Below are 15,224 nucleotides of genomic sequence, written 5' to 3' on the forward strand. Positions count from 1 at the left end.
GTTCTGTCACAAGCATAGACGCTGACTTCCTCATGCCTGCGCTTTGCAGGCACTGAAGAAGTCAGCTCCCTACAGGCCCCCGAAAGTCCCTGTCGCCATCTTGGATCCGGGGACCTGTAGGGAAAGAGACCCCCGTAGCAGCGCTGCACATTGCGCTGCGGTGGGGGGCTCGGTGAAGCATGGAGGGAGCCCCCTCCCTGCCGATGCTTTCCTTTAACCCCCGGTACACCGCGATCGTGTTTGATCGCGGTGTGCAAGGGTTTAACGTGTCGGGGGCGGTCCGTGACCGCCCCTGAGACATTGTGCCGGGTGTCAGCTGTGATAATCAGCTGACACCCGGCCACTATCAGCGGCGCTCACCATGTGGGCGCCGCTGAGCGTACTAGACGTACTAGACGTAATATTCCGTCCATGGTACTTAGGGCCCAGGTCACGTGGACGGAATATTACGTCCAATGAAGGAAAGGGGTTAATGATTGAGCGATTGTTTGAACTACAACCGTTTCTTATAGATCACAGCCCCCCGACGAAGCCCACGCGAAACGCGCGTAGGGGCTACACGTGTGGCATACTAACTAGCTATGGGTAAGCGGTTTTGAACAGGTTTTTCATTATGTGGCCTCCAGACTAAGATTTTGAGTTATTATGTTGTGATGGTTTATTACTGTGAGGGGGTCACTTTTTGGGATTCTCTGGATATCTGAAAGAAAGACTTTAAGCACTGGCACTTTACTTATCTCTGCATATCCATTATACACATTCCATTGCTGTTAGTATTGCTACATGTGTTTTTTCTGTACCTGAATTCCTTATCATATGGAGCTCTTTTATTATGTGACCCGTCTTTATGTACTTCATTGTCTATATTATTAACTTTTCAGAATAAAATTATTATTTTTTTTTTTTTTATATTTTCCTTGGTGGATGTCTTTACTCCATGTGTTTTTGTATACAAAGTATTGGGAGTTTTTCCACAGCTAGTGCATGTTATGGGGTGGTCACTATGGGTCATCGCCACCTATAATTATATGTTCACTGCCCTTGAAATCTTGTTTGCTTATATAGAGTGTAATGGCTGCATTAATGCTTAACAAATGCACAAAAAAAAAAAAAAAGTATGATTCAAGCAGGCCAAGATTGGCTATACATGGAGGTTCTCCACAAACTCCCCCCAGGGACATCCAAAAGATAGAGATATATTGGTAGCCGAGCACATAGGGGTGAGAAGCATAATTAAGCAAAATGTAAAGCTCAAAAGGACAATACAATTTCAATAAAAAACAACTGGATATGCTCGGAACACAAGCCTAAATGACAAACAATTCTAATCAAAAATAAAGTCCTTTGAAAACGATCCATAATATAATAGATGTGCAGATCATGTTGTAAGGCGTTAAGAGGCCAGCTTTATCCAGGTAACACCGGGATGAAAGATAGATCCAAATTGACGAATCAAAGGTCGAGAACAAAATTTTCGAGTCATGAAGTCCGAAGCAAAGGCGGTGTGAGATTAAATATCCAGGATCTAAAAAAGAAGACAATTTGTAAAACAAACCAGATCAAATCTGTTTGTAATATCCGGTAAATAATAAATCTTCATTCAATGCCAACGGGGAGCGACTCCGAAGGTGAAAAATCCACCTGGATTCACGTTTCAACAATTCCAACGAAATGTCCCCCCCTCTGATGTTGGTCTGTAAATCTTCCAACCCCATGACTCTAATACCAGTGCTACAGCCACGGTGTTCACTCAAAAAATGTGAAGCTACCGGGGTTAAAGGTTTACCCTTATCACGATCTGTTTTAGCTGTATTAATATTTGAGAGGTGGTGTTGAATTCTCTTTCTAAGTTCCTGCGTGGTTTGTCCCACGTAAATCTTCGGGCAAAGACAAACCAATGCATATATCATATTTTTGGACCTACAGTTAAAAAAGGTCTTAGAAAAGACCGGGAAAGTCAAGGTGGGTAGATTAACTCCCTCACTACCAACAGTGAGATGACAAATACTACAACTGCCACAGGCAAAAGTCCCAACCAGGCGTGCCCCTCTATTCAAACTGATAACAGGTCTTTTGAAGTGACTATGGCACAAGGAATCCTTCAGGGATTTTGCCTTTCTAGCAATAAGAGTAGGTTGTGGTGCAATATGCGGAGCCAACTTGGGCTCTTCAGCCAACATTCCCCAGTATTTAGTTAGAATGCCTCGCAAATCAAGCCAGTGGTTGTTATATGTAGTAACAAGACCCAAAGGTCTATCACACCTTGGCGGTCGTGAGCGCAGCAGATCCGCCCGATTGGCACCCCTGGCCGATTGAAAAGCCCTGGAAATTACCTTGTGTGGGTAACCCCTGTCTTTAAAGCGTCTTGTCAAGTCCCTGGCTTGTGTCAAAAAATCCTGTTGGGTAGAGCAATTTCTTTTTAGACGGTAAAATTGTCCCTTAGGAATCCCATTCTTCAAATGCTTCGGATGAAAGCTTGAGTAGTGCAGGATACTGTTGGTAGAAATTGGTTTACGAAAAAGCGTCGTCTTAATAGAAGACCCCTCCAAGACCAAGACAAATCTCAAATCCAAAAATTCAACTGCAGATCCTGCAAAATTAGCTGTGAGATGAATATTTAGATTATTACTATTGAGTTTATCAACAAAGTTATTACATTCTTCCAAAGGCCCAGACCATAATAGAAGGACGTCATCGATATAACGCCACCATTTGAATACATGATCTCTGAACTCGGTGAGTGGGTAGACATGTGTCAACTCCCACCACCCGAGAAACAGATTCGCATAGGATGGGGCACAGCGTGCCCCCATTGCTGTACCTGAAACCTGCCTAAAAAATGCCCGGTCAAAAACAAAATAATTTTTGTCCAAGATAAAATACAACAGATCAATTAGAAATGAATCGTGTTGGCGGTCACCAGTGGTGTGGTGTTCCAAAAAATAGGTGATCGCCTGAATACCCAGATCGTGTCGGATATTGGTGTACAAGGATTCAACATCCAATGAAACCAAAAATGTGTTAGGCGGAATGATCAAATCATGTAACATAATCAAAAGATGTGAGGTATCCTTTACATGGGAAGAAAGGGTAGTGACTAGAGGCTGGAGAAAAAAGTCAACATAAATACAAGGTTTCTCAAAGATGCCACCAATACCCGACACGATGGGTCGACCCGGGGGATCCACGATAGATTTGTGCACCTTGGGTAGCATGTAGAAGGTTGGAACCCTCGGGTGATGGGTAGTAAGAAATTCTCTTTCTTTTTTACTGATAACATTGTGGGCTGAATTGAAGGAATTGCTTAATCACCCATTTACCGTGACTAAAAAATTACAAGCTGAGGATTTAACTCCTGGCATTTTCATAAGGGAGCGGAAGAACTTGCTATTTTGCCTGTCCAAGGAGGAGGTTTAATCGCAGATTGCATTTCTGCTTCAATGTAACGGAGAGAGACACAGCTATTGGAAAATAAAATTTTTCTGGCAGCTGTTTATGTGGACCCAAGTCATCGTATACTGCTTGATTATCAACAGCTTACTAAAGGAAAAGAAGCTCTGACTGAGGTAGCAGTTAGGATGTGTGGCCTACAGGAGGACTGCCAGGCGCAAGAGGACTTGGGTCCTGACAGTGCTACTGCTGCCATATCTTCAGTATTTGGATGACATGGAGCGGGCAAAACGTTGCCGCAAGGAAAAAGATTTCACTCCTTCTCCTATAGCAAGAGGTTTGACCATATTTCAGCAAAATGTTTCACTTGCTCTCAAAGAAATAGAAAAATTCAGCCGTTCATCAAATGACTGTGCATGAGGCAATTCCTTTATACCCGGAAATTGTGTGAGATGTTGCCCATGTGGTTACGGCTTTGCCTCCAACCCAAGTTAGTGTAGAGACGTTCTCTAGCCTTAAAATTATTAGGCAAGATTTGAGGTAATCTATGAAGGAGGATCTGATGGAGGCAATTCTATTTCTTAAGGTACTGTCACACTAAGCGATATCGCTAGCAATATCGCTATAACTTGTGACGTTATAGCGATATTGCTAGCGATATCGCTGTGTGTGATACTTACCTACAACCTGCTCCCCCGCTGGTTATCGCTGATCGCGCGAGAACAGGCTGGACTGTTTCTCGTCGTCAGCTTCCTGCGGCGCTTCCTGTGGAGAGACGAGCGACTTGTGGAGCCGGGCGGGAGGACGCAGGATCGCCTAGTGTGACAGGTAAGTAGCGACCCCCGTCCCCAGCGATGTCGCTGGTGAGATCTGCCTGTGTGGCAGCTCACTAGCGACCACTTAGCGATGCACCAGCGATCCTGACTGCGTCATATCGCTGGTCGGGATCGCTGGTACATCGCTAAGTGTGACAGTACCTTTAGAACAAATTCATAGACTGCACAAATGGTATTTAGTTAGTTATTCATGTTTTTGTTGAAAACTGTTTTTTGCCACTTACATAGTTTATTACATAGTGTTTTATATATATATATATTCGATATTAAATAGTGTATTACATATTTACAATTTATTACAGTTTTTTTGTGTTCTAAAGTTGTATTCCAATAGATACAGTTGTGGCCAAAAGTATTGACACCCCTGCAATTCTGTCAGATAATACTCAGTTTCTTCCTGAAAATGATTGCAAACACAAGTTCTTTGGTATTATTATCTTCATTTAATTTGTATTAAATGAAAAAACACAAAAAGAATTGTCCTAAAGCCAAATTGGATATAATTCCACACCAAACATTAATTCCACACCAAACATAAAAAAGAGGGTGGACAAAAGTATTGGCACTGTTAGAAAAATCATGTGATGCTTCTCTAATTTGTGTAATTAACAGCACCTGTAACTTACCTGTGGCACCTAACAGGTGTTGACAATAACTAAATCACACTTGCAGCCAGTTGACATGGATTAAAGTTGACTCAACCTCTGTCCTGTGTCCTTGTGTGTACCGCACTGAGCATGGAGAAAAGAAAGAAGACCAAAGAACTGTCTGAGGACTTGAGAAACCAAATTGTGAGGAAGCATGAGCAATCTCAGGGCTACAAGTCCATCTCCAAAGACCTGAATGTTCCTGTGTCTACCTTGCGCAGTGTCATCAAGAAGTTTAAAGCCCATGGCACTCTGGCTAACCTCCCTAGATGTGGACGGAAAAGAAAAATTGACAAGAGATTTCAACGCAAGATTGTGCGGATGTTGGATAAAGAACCTCGACTAACATCCAAACAAGATCAAGCTGCCCTGCAGTCCGAGGGTACAACAGTGTCAACCCGTACTATCCGTCGGCGTCTGAATGAAAAGGGACTGTATGGTAGGAGACCCAGGAAGACCCCACTTCTTACCCCGAGACATAAAAAAGCCAGGCTGGAGTTTGCCAAAACTTACCTGAAAAAGCCTAAAACGTTTTGGAAGAATGATCTCTGGTCAGATGAGACAAAAGTAGAGCTTTTTGGGCAAAGGCATCAACGTAGAGTTTACAGGAGAAAAAAAGAGGCATTCAAAGAAAAGAACACGGTCCCTACAGTCAAACATGGTGGAGGTTCCCTGATGTTTTGGGGTTACTTTGCTGCCTCTGGCACTGGACTGCTTGACCGTGTGCATGGTATTATGAAGTCTGAAGACTACCAACAAATTTTGCAGCATAATGTAGGGCCCAGTGTGAGAAAGCTGGGTCTCCCTCAGAGGTTATGGGTCTTCCAGCAAGACAATGACCCAAAACACACTTCAAAAAGCACTAGAAAATGGTTTGAGAGAAAGCACTGGAGACTTCTAAGGTGGCCAGCAATGAGTCCAGACCTGAATCCCATAGAACACCTGTGGAGAGATCTAAAAATGGCAGTTTGGAGAAGGCACCCTTCAAATATCAGGGACCTGGAGCAGTTTGCCAAAGAAGAATGGTCGAAAATTCCAGCAGAGCATTGTAAGAAACTCATTGATGGTTACCGGAAGCGGTTGGTCGCAGTTATTTTGGCTAAAGGTTGTGCAACCAAGTATTAGGCTGAGGGTGCCAATACTTTTGTCTGGCCCATTTTTGGAGTTTTGTGTGAAATGATCAATGTTTTGCTTTTTGCTTCATTCTCTTTTGTGTTTTTTCATTTAAGACAAATTAAATGAAGATAATAATACCAAAGAATTTGTGTTTGCAATCATTTTCAGAAAGAAACTGAGTATTATCTGACAGAATTGCAGGGGTATCAATAGTTTTAGCCACAACTGTATATATTATGTTCTATCTAAATATATTGATTATTGTATCATAAAAATGATAAAATGTCTGATGTTCACATTGTACTACAGTAAATTTTTCACTTAAATATAAGCAATATATGTGGGAGTCGGTGTAAGGGAAATTGAGGAGTCGGAGTTGCAGGTTTGGCTTACCGACTCCACAGCCCTGCTTCCTGGTCCTTGCTCCAGCACCGCTTCGAACCTGGCCCTCCTGCCTCAGGTCCCTATTGAATTGGTCCTTCATGGAACGCCATCTAGTTTTGACTTTTTTTTACTGTGAAAGGGTAAAAAAACAATGTTAAAAATTGCACTTTCGGCCGGGATAACACAATCGTGTGTGATGCAAGAAACTCGCAGGAGTTCATCACATCACACACGGTTGTGTGATCCCGGCCTACTGCTTCACTGCCGCGTTGTAGCAATACGAAAGTCCTTTTGGATCCGAGCTGAGGCATTGTCCCATCCATCCCACAGCGCTTTGGCCACCTCGTCACACAGCCGCCGGATCACCAGTGCATTAGAATGTGGGGGATCACGGGTGTCCCATAACGGAACTCGCTACTGTACAGATGTGATGAGGTCATTATCGACCTCCTCGTCCCGTTGTGGAACCTATAATAGAAAAAGACAATGTTTTTTTTAAGATAAAACCGTTTTAACCCAAAACAAAAAAAATACATATTTACACGCCGTGTTGCCACTTCAGCTTGGCCCTGAGTTGCTTGCTCCTGCTGGTGTTCCTCGCCACTTGAAGAGCTCTGTGAAGAACAACAAAAAATTGGACACATGTCTAGAAGTGACAGTGAATACTTACCAACAGTAGATAATGTACTCACTTCACTTGGGTGTCCACTGTGGGAACTGTCACTGTTGCATGCCATGCTAATCCTCCTTGAATTCTGCAAGAAGAAATACAAAATAAAAAAATTACTCACTGCAGGGATACAAAACAGACATCCATTAGCTGGTATAATTACATTTCCAATTCAGGCGTCTCTCCTGCAGCTTTCCTCTACAGAGTCTGTAAAGAAGTGAATTACAATGCCCACCCCCAATTTTTATATATCTTGGTTTTAGGGGTGGTCTTAGGAACTGGTCTAGACAGTTCCTAGACTTGTTTACACAAAAAACGCATACGCACGCTAACGCAGTCAGGCGCATGTCTCTGCGTACATATGCACTCCCCATAGACTGTAATGCTTTCTTTTGGCGCATTCCGTGCGCATGCTTTTTTTCATGGAAATTCGACGCCAGAAAAATGCAACACGGTGCATTAGCTTCGCCCCGTCGCAAATGTCCAGACTGCACATGAAAACGCATACAAACGCAAGACCATGCGCCCCCATGTTAAAGATAGTGGCACATGACGCTGCGCACAAGAACGCTGTGAAACCAGCCTGAGATGAAAGTCTGTAGCCAATTTAAGGTGGAGGACAGTAAGATGAAGCTGCAGCTGTGGTTCAGAACACCCTTTAACACATTACACAAATACACATCACCTGATATGTTTCATCTAATAAGCATTCAAGTTTATATAGTTTAGAGGTGGAAAATATGCTTGAAAATGATATGGCCAAAATACCTAATCTGCACACTGTGATATCCGCCACTGAGCAGTGACTGATTACTTTGTAAGTCAGTGGTGGTCCTCACATACTGGTTCTCAGTTATAGTATACCTCTGGCAATGTATAGCAAAATCCATGACCCAAGTGTTGAGGACAGATAAGAGATTAAAGTAATACAGAGACAAAACAAGAGCTAAATTTCACTCAGCTTGGCACTTTTTTTTATTTATTTAAATTTGTCTAATTATTCATATATATTTTTTTTTTCTTTACAGAAAATGATTCTCATGAAAGCCAGGATGTGACTGCTGTGCTCTACCCTTTATTTGTTTATATCCATCTTGACATGATTCAAAATTGCCTAAAAAGTATGGTGGATAGCTTCTATAGTCGTTTCCATGGAATGTTTCTTCAGAATCCAGTGCAACGAGAGATAATTGAACAGCTTCAAACAACAATGACCATGCAAGATATACACTCCAATGTTAAGTTGCAAGCCTTCTTAGATAACAAGTATGTTGTCAGCCTTCAGGAAGACAGCTATAATTATTTCCTTCGCTATCTACAAAGTGATGACAACAATGCCCTACTGAAGGCTCTGACGTTACACATCCATTTAGATGTTCAGCCATTGAAGAGAGCAGAGTACCAACTATATGGAAGTAACAGTTTTTCTGCAAGAGGAGGAAATGGTAATCTTGAGGCGCAGGATGTACCAGCTCCAATTCTCCAAAATGAAACAAAACTTGAGGAGCTACAAGAATGTATGAAAAGAGTTAAAGATGGGCCACCTTCGCTTACAACTGTGTGTTTTTATGCATTTTACAACACTGAAAATTTGTTGAACACAGCTGATACTTCCCCTAATGGTAAACTACTTGTTGCTGGTTTTGATAACTCCTTTATAAAACTGTGGAGTCTGAGAACAAAAAAACTTAAAACCGAACGGAATGGAGTGGATGTTTCCCACATGCAGCTGTCTAGCGATATTCTAGAAGAGGTAAGGTTTCATGTTTGTACTCTGATCCAAGGTGTAACGTTTCTCCTTGCAGAGAGTGACATGTTAAGCATGATGAGGTTAGGAGATTTTAATGCTATGTGCACACGTTGCGGATTGTAAGTGTTTTTGCTGCATTTTTTCGCCACAAAAACGCTTACACAACACAACCCATTGAATTCATTGGCATTCCGCAATGCTTTGCTAATGCAAATTTTTCCGCGGAGGAATCGCAATGCAGAAAATATGCAGCATGCTCATTCTTTGTGCAGAATCTCGGGGATTCCTCACACACTGGAATGCATTGTTCCTCTTACTTTGCGCATGTGGCTATGCCCACCATGCGCAAAGTATGCGGATCATGTGTGGATGGTACCCAGTGTCTGGAGGAGAGGAGACTCTCCTCCATGCCCTGGGTACCATATCCCTGTTAAAAAAAGAAATAAAATAAAAAATCGTGATATTCTCACCTTCCGGCGGCCCCCAGAGTCCTTCCCGCCTCTCACCACGCTGCCAGTATCTTCCGGTCCCAGTGATGCCTTGCGACAATGGCCTGTGATGATGTAGCGATCTCGCGTGATGCTACGTCATCTGGGGTTATTGTCGTAAGGCATTGCTGGGAACGGGATTTGCCTGAAGCATCGCAAGAGTCGGGAAGGCTGCGGGGCGCTGCCAGAAGGTGAGAATACCACGATTTTTTTTTTTTATTATTTTTAACATTATATCTTTTACTACTAATGCTGCGTAGGCAGCCTCACTAGTACAAAGTTGGTCACACTTGTCAAACACTATGTTTGACGAGTATGACCAACCTGTCAATCAGTTCTCCAAGCGATGCTACAGATGGCTTGGAAAACGCTAGCATTCTGCAAGCTAATTACGCTTGCAAAACGCATGCCAATTCAGCATATGTATTTCCCGCGGCAGGGAGTTGCTGAATTGCCCCTGAAATTTCCGCAGCAAATTCTGAACGTGTGCACATAGCCTAAAGCTGCAATGCTCCTTTGGGAAATATGCAATTTGTCTCTTCAGAGATGGAGGACTAGAACTCTAGTGCCACCTATTGAAAGTAGCAATCCTAAGTCAATATCGACTCTCCAATGAGCCTGGTCACATGACTTGGGTTAAAAGCAAAAATCTCAATTTACAGACACTGTTTTGGAATTCTGCTCCTCGTCATTGCAAAGTGTGAGATGTGGTTTGGCTGTGAGAGACGTTTGACCGGGATTCAAGGAATAACGTTGACTCTTAAGAATAAAACTGTCTTGTCACTTTTACCATGCCGTTAACAGCACACAAAAAAACTCATGATTTTTGTTTTCCTTCTGTCTCCCAAAAATCAGAACAAAAGTGATCAAAAATGTTATGTGCTTGAAAATGGTACCAATAAAAATATCAGCTCATTCCACAAAAGAAAATCCGTCACATGACCGTTAGCAGAAATATAGGAAAATTATAGCTATCAAAATGCGTCGATTCAAAAGCAAGTCTCTACTCGGGTCTGTCATCTGTCAATGGGAATATAGGCATTTCCACTTAGGCTCTGGAAAAGTCCCCCTCCCAAAAAAAAAAAAATAAATAAACAAGTCTGCGCTCCCAAATGCACCCCCTCACTTCTGAGCCCCTCAGTGTGTCTAAACCACATTTAGCATCCACATGTTTGGCATTTCTGTGATAGCCCGCTTAAAGGAGCAATACCATCTCCAAGATCCTATCCCAGTATGGAGTAGGTGTAATAATAATATTAGCAAATACCTCAAATTAGAAATGTAGTATAATTCTTGGGTATCCATGGTTACGACCACTGGCAACTAGCTGTCACTAAATCAATGGGAATTTTCTCCTGAAAAACTCGCTAAGAGGGAGTATGGAAGTGCCAGATGATATCTGTGTGATGTGGATAGGATGATGCTTGTTTCTTCCCATAATCTGTTAGTAGAGTAGCCTGGATGAAAAGCAGGGTTATCTGAGATTGGAAACAGTGGGTCTGTGGCGTCAATTAAGGAAAAAATTGTATTTCTGTTTCTCAAGACCAGAATAGTAGAATATGTACTGTATGATATAAGCTTGAGAGAAGGAATATCCAGATGTGCTCTCCAGGGACAGGTGGCAAGGGCCTTAACGCAATCCATTTGCTCCATCAGAACCCATAACTTCCCAGTTTGGTGATGAAAAAAAATCTAGTACTCCTTGACTTGAACTCCTGCCATATAGTACCCCCTACAGCCTGGAAGGCTAAGGCCCCCCTTTTGTTTGAGTTTAATTAAAATGTCCCCACAAAGGTGTGGGCATCTAACCGCCCATACGAATTTTCAGAAACTAATTAAATTATCCCAGACATTTAATGGGAATCTGTCACCCTTCTTTCCCTTACGTCCCTCCGGACAGAACCATGGAGGACGTCCTTCCTTGCCCTATAGTGGGACAGGATCAGAGAGAGGTTAAAAGGCCCCTCCCACCTCCACCCTTCAGTGTTTTTCCTGTCCCGGCAGGGGACGGTTGTATGAGAGGTTGCTCTTAGAGCGAAGATAGCCTGTGGATATTTATTGCTTTCCATTCCCCTGGCAGGTGGTCTGTGGCTGATTCCTCTCTGGGAGAGGTCCCTCAGCCGTCATTCGTTGTACCAGACGGGATTGGGGGTCTCAGCCCTCTCTTCCCCGCTGTCAAGTGGACCGTGGCTGACACCTCTTGGAGAAGTTCCTCAGCCAGCCTGCATGATGGGCTCAGGGGGATCGTGCGGCGCGTCCAATCCTTCCCCCTGTCAAAGGGCCCAGGGCCGACACTCCCCGGTGGGGAGTCCCTCTGCCCCAGAGACCAGTCGAGCGGACGTGCTCCTGGGTTGAGCCGCTCCTCCCGGTGGGAGGCTCTCGGCTCGAACGCCGGCCGGCAAAACATGGCTAATTCTGGAAAACATGCAGTGGAGAAGGCCGCAGCGCCTCCGGCAACGTCAGCATAAGGTCGGCGTGCGTTCCACGGCAGAACGCGGAAGTGCAGAACGAGTGCACGCTGGAATGTTGTGTTCAGGGCCTGGCCTCTGGGTTAATACTAGCCTCATGCCTTGGTGCCAAAGCTGGGCCTAGAGCCTCATGTGCTGAGATATGCTCCACATATAAGCAGCTAGGCCTTGGACCTCTAGGCTATAGTAAGGCCATTTGTCCAAGCTACATCTCATAATGGGACCTCAGTTAGTTGCAGACCAGGTCTGCACAGAGCCTTATGGCTGGACACATGGTGGAATGCAACACAGGGTCTCCAGGGAGTCTGCTCTCCACCTGAGTCTCATTAATTAGCTCCTTCAGGTGGAGCTGGTCTGACAATTGAGATATACTATTCAGAGCGAAGGTTTATCCGGATCTCTGATTGCTCTCCTGGAGGTAGCTGGGGACCTGGCCTCTTGTTTGGCACCTTCAAGCAGGGCCGTAATCTGTGCATCATATTACATCATAGGGGCATCGTTTTGTCTCTGTGCATCGTATCGCAGCTGAACATCGTATCGATATGGCCGCTGTGCACGACATATGGCCGCTGTGCACGACATATGGCCGCTGTGCACGATACACGGCCGCTGGGCACGATACACGGCCGCTGGGCACGATACACGGCCGCCGGGCACGATATACTGCCGCCGTGCACCATACGGCCGCCGTGCATCATACGGCCTCTGTGCATCATTGTGCCTCATATTGCATCATTGTGCCTCATATTTCATCATTGTGCCTCATATTGCATCATTGTGCATCATATTGCAACATTATGCTTCATATTGCATCATTGTGCTTCATATGGCATCATTGTGCATCATATTGCATCACTGTGCATCATATTGCATCATTGTGCATCATATTGTATCATTGTGCATCATATTGTATCATTGTGCATCATATTGCATCACTGTGCATCATATTGCATCACTGTGCATCATATTGCATCACTGTGCATCATATTGTATCACTGTGCATCATATTGTATCATTGTGCATCATATTGTATCATTGTGCATCATATTGTATCATTGTGCATCATATTGTATCATTGTGCATCATATTGCATCATTGTGCATCATATTGCACTAGTGTGCCTCATATTGCATCATTGCGCTTCATATTGCATCATTGCGCTTCAGGTTGCATCATTGTGCTTCATAGTACCTCTGTGCATCATATGGCGTCATAGTACTTTGGTACATCATACGTCATCATATGGCTTCATAGTGCATCATGTGGCTTCATAGTTCCCTTGTGCATCAGACTGCATCAGGGGGCTGCATAGTGCCTCTGTTCACCATTCGGCATTATGGGACCTCTGTGCAGCGTATTCCACTATGTGGCTTCATAGTGCCTTTGTGCTGCAACATAGAGCTCTATAGTGTCTGTGCGTCATACTGCATCATATAGCTTCATAGTCCCTTGGTGCATCATATTGCATCATAAGCCTTCATAGTGGCTCTATGCATCATTTTGCTTCATAGCGCCCCATAGTGTCTTGGCACATCATATTGCGTCATGGTGCTTCTGTACAGCATAAGGCTTCTGTGCATCATATGGCGTCATAAGGCTTTGGTACCCCTGCGCCTCAGGGGGTCATTTATGGGTCCTAATACCTCTGTGCTTCATAATACCTCGGGTGCTGTGGCTTTGGGCCTCTGGCTTAGACCTTCTGACTTGGGCATTTTTGTGGGCCACACCTTGTATGGTTGGCCTACCACTTCACATTTTGTCTCAGGCCCCAACTCTGGTCTTTGTGTTTCGGGCCTAGACCCAGTTTCGGTTGCTTCATTCTTGGCAGCTGGACTTAGCCAGACGAACAGTTATGCTTGAATTGGCCTAGTAACTTAGCATTTCTTCTATTTGGAACAGAACTCTAAAGTGAGTTACTGTCTTGAGGGCTAAAGGCAGGTCCCTCTCATAGTTAACTTTTAAAGGGAGACATACGTCTTTGGGGTTCATCCTTTAAGTGGACATAGTCTGGGTGCAGAAAATCCCATAAGGTGGGAGGAAACAATTCTTCCCGACTCCACGTAGAGCAGTCGGACTGGTTTCCTTGATAGAGACCCGTTAGGCAGATTCTTGTCCTATAAATCAGTTGTATTATGTTTACCAGGGGTGGCATCACTACTTTTTGTACCTGGTGGCGGTTCAGCAGCCCTGCATCAGGTGCCAGAGGATCCCATACTCGCTCTTACGGGAGTCAGGGCTCCTAAGGTAAAGAAGCGGTATCCATGACTCTTGCAGTCGAGAACCCATAGCCCATCTGCCTCACAGTAGTCAATCCCCTCTGCGATGGGAGGAAACCTACTTCCCTCTAGTTAGTGTGGTTCCTCGCACCATAGCAGTCAGGGGTATAAATATCTCTAAGAAGATTGCCTTTTAGGATATAACATATGAATAAGTTGACACATTTACAGTGTCTGGGCTAATGACTTGTATAGAAGCACACACACACTTACTCTCCTCAGTTCCAAAGTCCAGACTCCCGTGTCTAACATCAGTAAAACAGGCGTGAGGATCCACATTTCCCTTTCAATGCTTCTAATGAAAAGCCAATGTTGGTAAGTGGCAGGAGAGGTTACCTGCCAGATGGAGTATTTCCTTAGTCTTAAATAATAGCCAACCCTTTCTTGAGGTTTAGACATGTAAAGGATTCAGAATACACAGGACCTCCTGGATGAGTAGGGTACAGACGTCTCAATACTCCGCTATTTTCCATGTACTGTTATTGCTCTGATCTGCCAGCGGAGCAGGGTCTCTGGCCTGCAGGTTTCCTTGTAGTATGGTAAGGTGGTCTCTAGCCAAGATTTAAGCCGAGCCCAGGAGGACCGACGAAGGAACTATCCTGTGTTATAAGCACATACAGCGAATTAACGGTCTGTACAGTCCTCTTTGTATTATGGCTGTGGTTATCACCATACCTTTTGCTGGGCAATAAGGTTTTAATCCTATTTCTGTGACTGCGGTGTTCATAAGTATCTATCACAATAACTGTAATTCACTGCGGTTCATTAGTGGTATTGGGGTGCAACAGGTTGTTCCACTGCAAATCTTGTTGCCACATTCATACTGAAATTGGTCATTTTAGACATATATCAGACACTCACTGCGGTGATTACCTTTGTAGATCCCTTTCGATATCTATATTTCTTCTCATCTTATAGATAATGTCTGGATCTAGCCTGGTTCTTACCTAGAACTTTGATCTGGGGGCCTCTGTACCCACCCTGAGACCTTTGCTTTGGTATTCTCCATGGTGCTGTCCGGAGGGACGTAAGGGAAAAAGGGAATTAGACCTACCGGTAATTCTGTTTCCTGTAGTCCCTCAGGACAGCACCCTTAGTTCCCTCCCTTATGTTTGTCTTTAGGCTTGCATGGAATCGATCAGCAGATTGTTCATCCATCATGTCATCGTGGCTCGAGATGGGGATGGAGCCGCTAAAGG

The 15,224-nt window shown here is 44.1% G+C and overlaps 1 protein-coding gene across 5 annotated transcripts in view; it reads left to right on the forward strand.

The window, feature by feature from the left end:
- The window catches only part of TAF5L (TATA-box binding protein associated factor 5 like), a 129,521-nt gene that overhangs the window by 95,198 nt on the left and 19,099 nt on the right, over positions 1–15,224 (forward strand). For all 5 annotated transcript variants that reach the window (XM_073551848.1, XM_073551845.1, XM_073551844.1 and 2 more), the window contains one exon: positions 8,072–8,796. In XM_073551848.1, coding sequence (XP_073407949.1) covers positions 8,072–8,796 — 725 coding nt within the window. The remainder of the gene's footprint in view (positions 1–8,071; positions 8,797–15,224) is intronic.

The sequence above is a fragment of the Dendrobates tinctorius genome, unplaced genomic scaffold (genome assembly GCF_039654945.1).
Source record: "Dendrobates tinctorius isolate UK_male_01 unplaced genomic scaffold, ASM3965494v1 ptg000181l, whole genome shotgun sequence".
In the NCBI taxonomy this organism is placed as follows: Eukaryota; Metazoa; Chordata; class Amphibia; order Anura; family Dendrobatidae; genus Dendrobates; species Dendrobates tinctorius.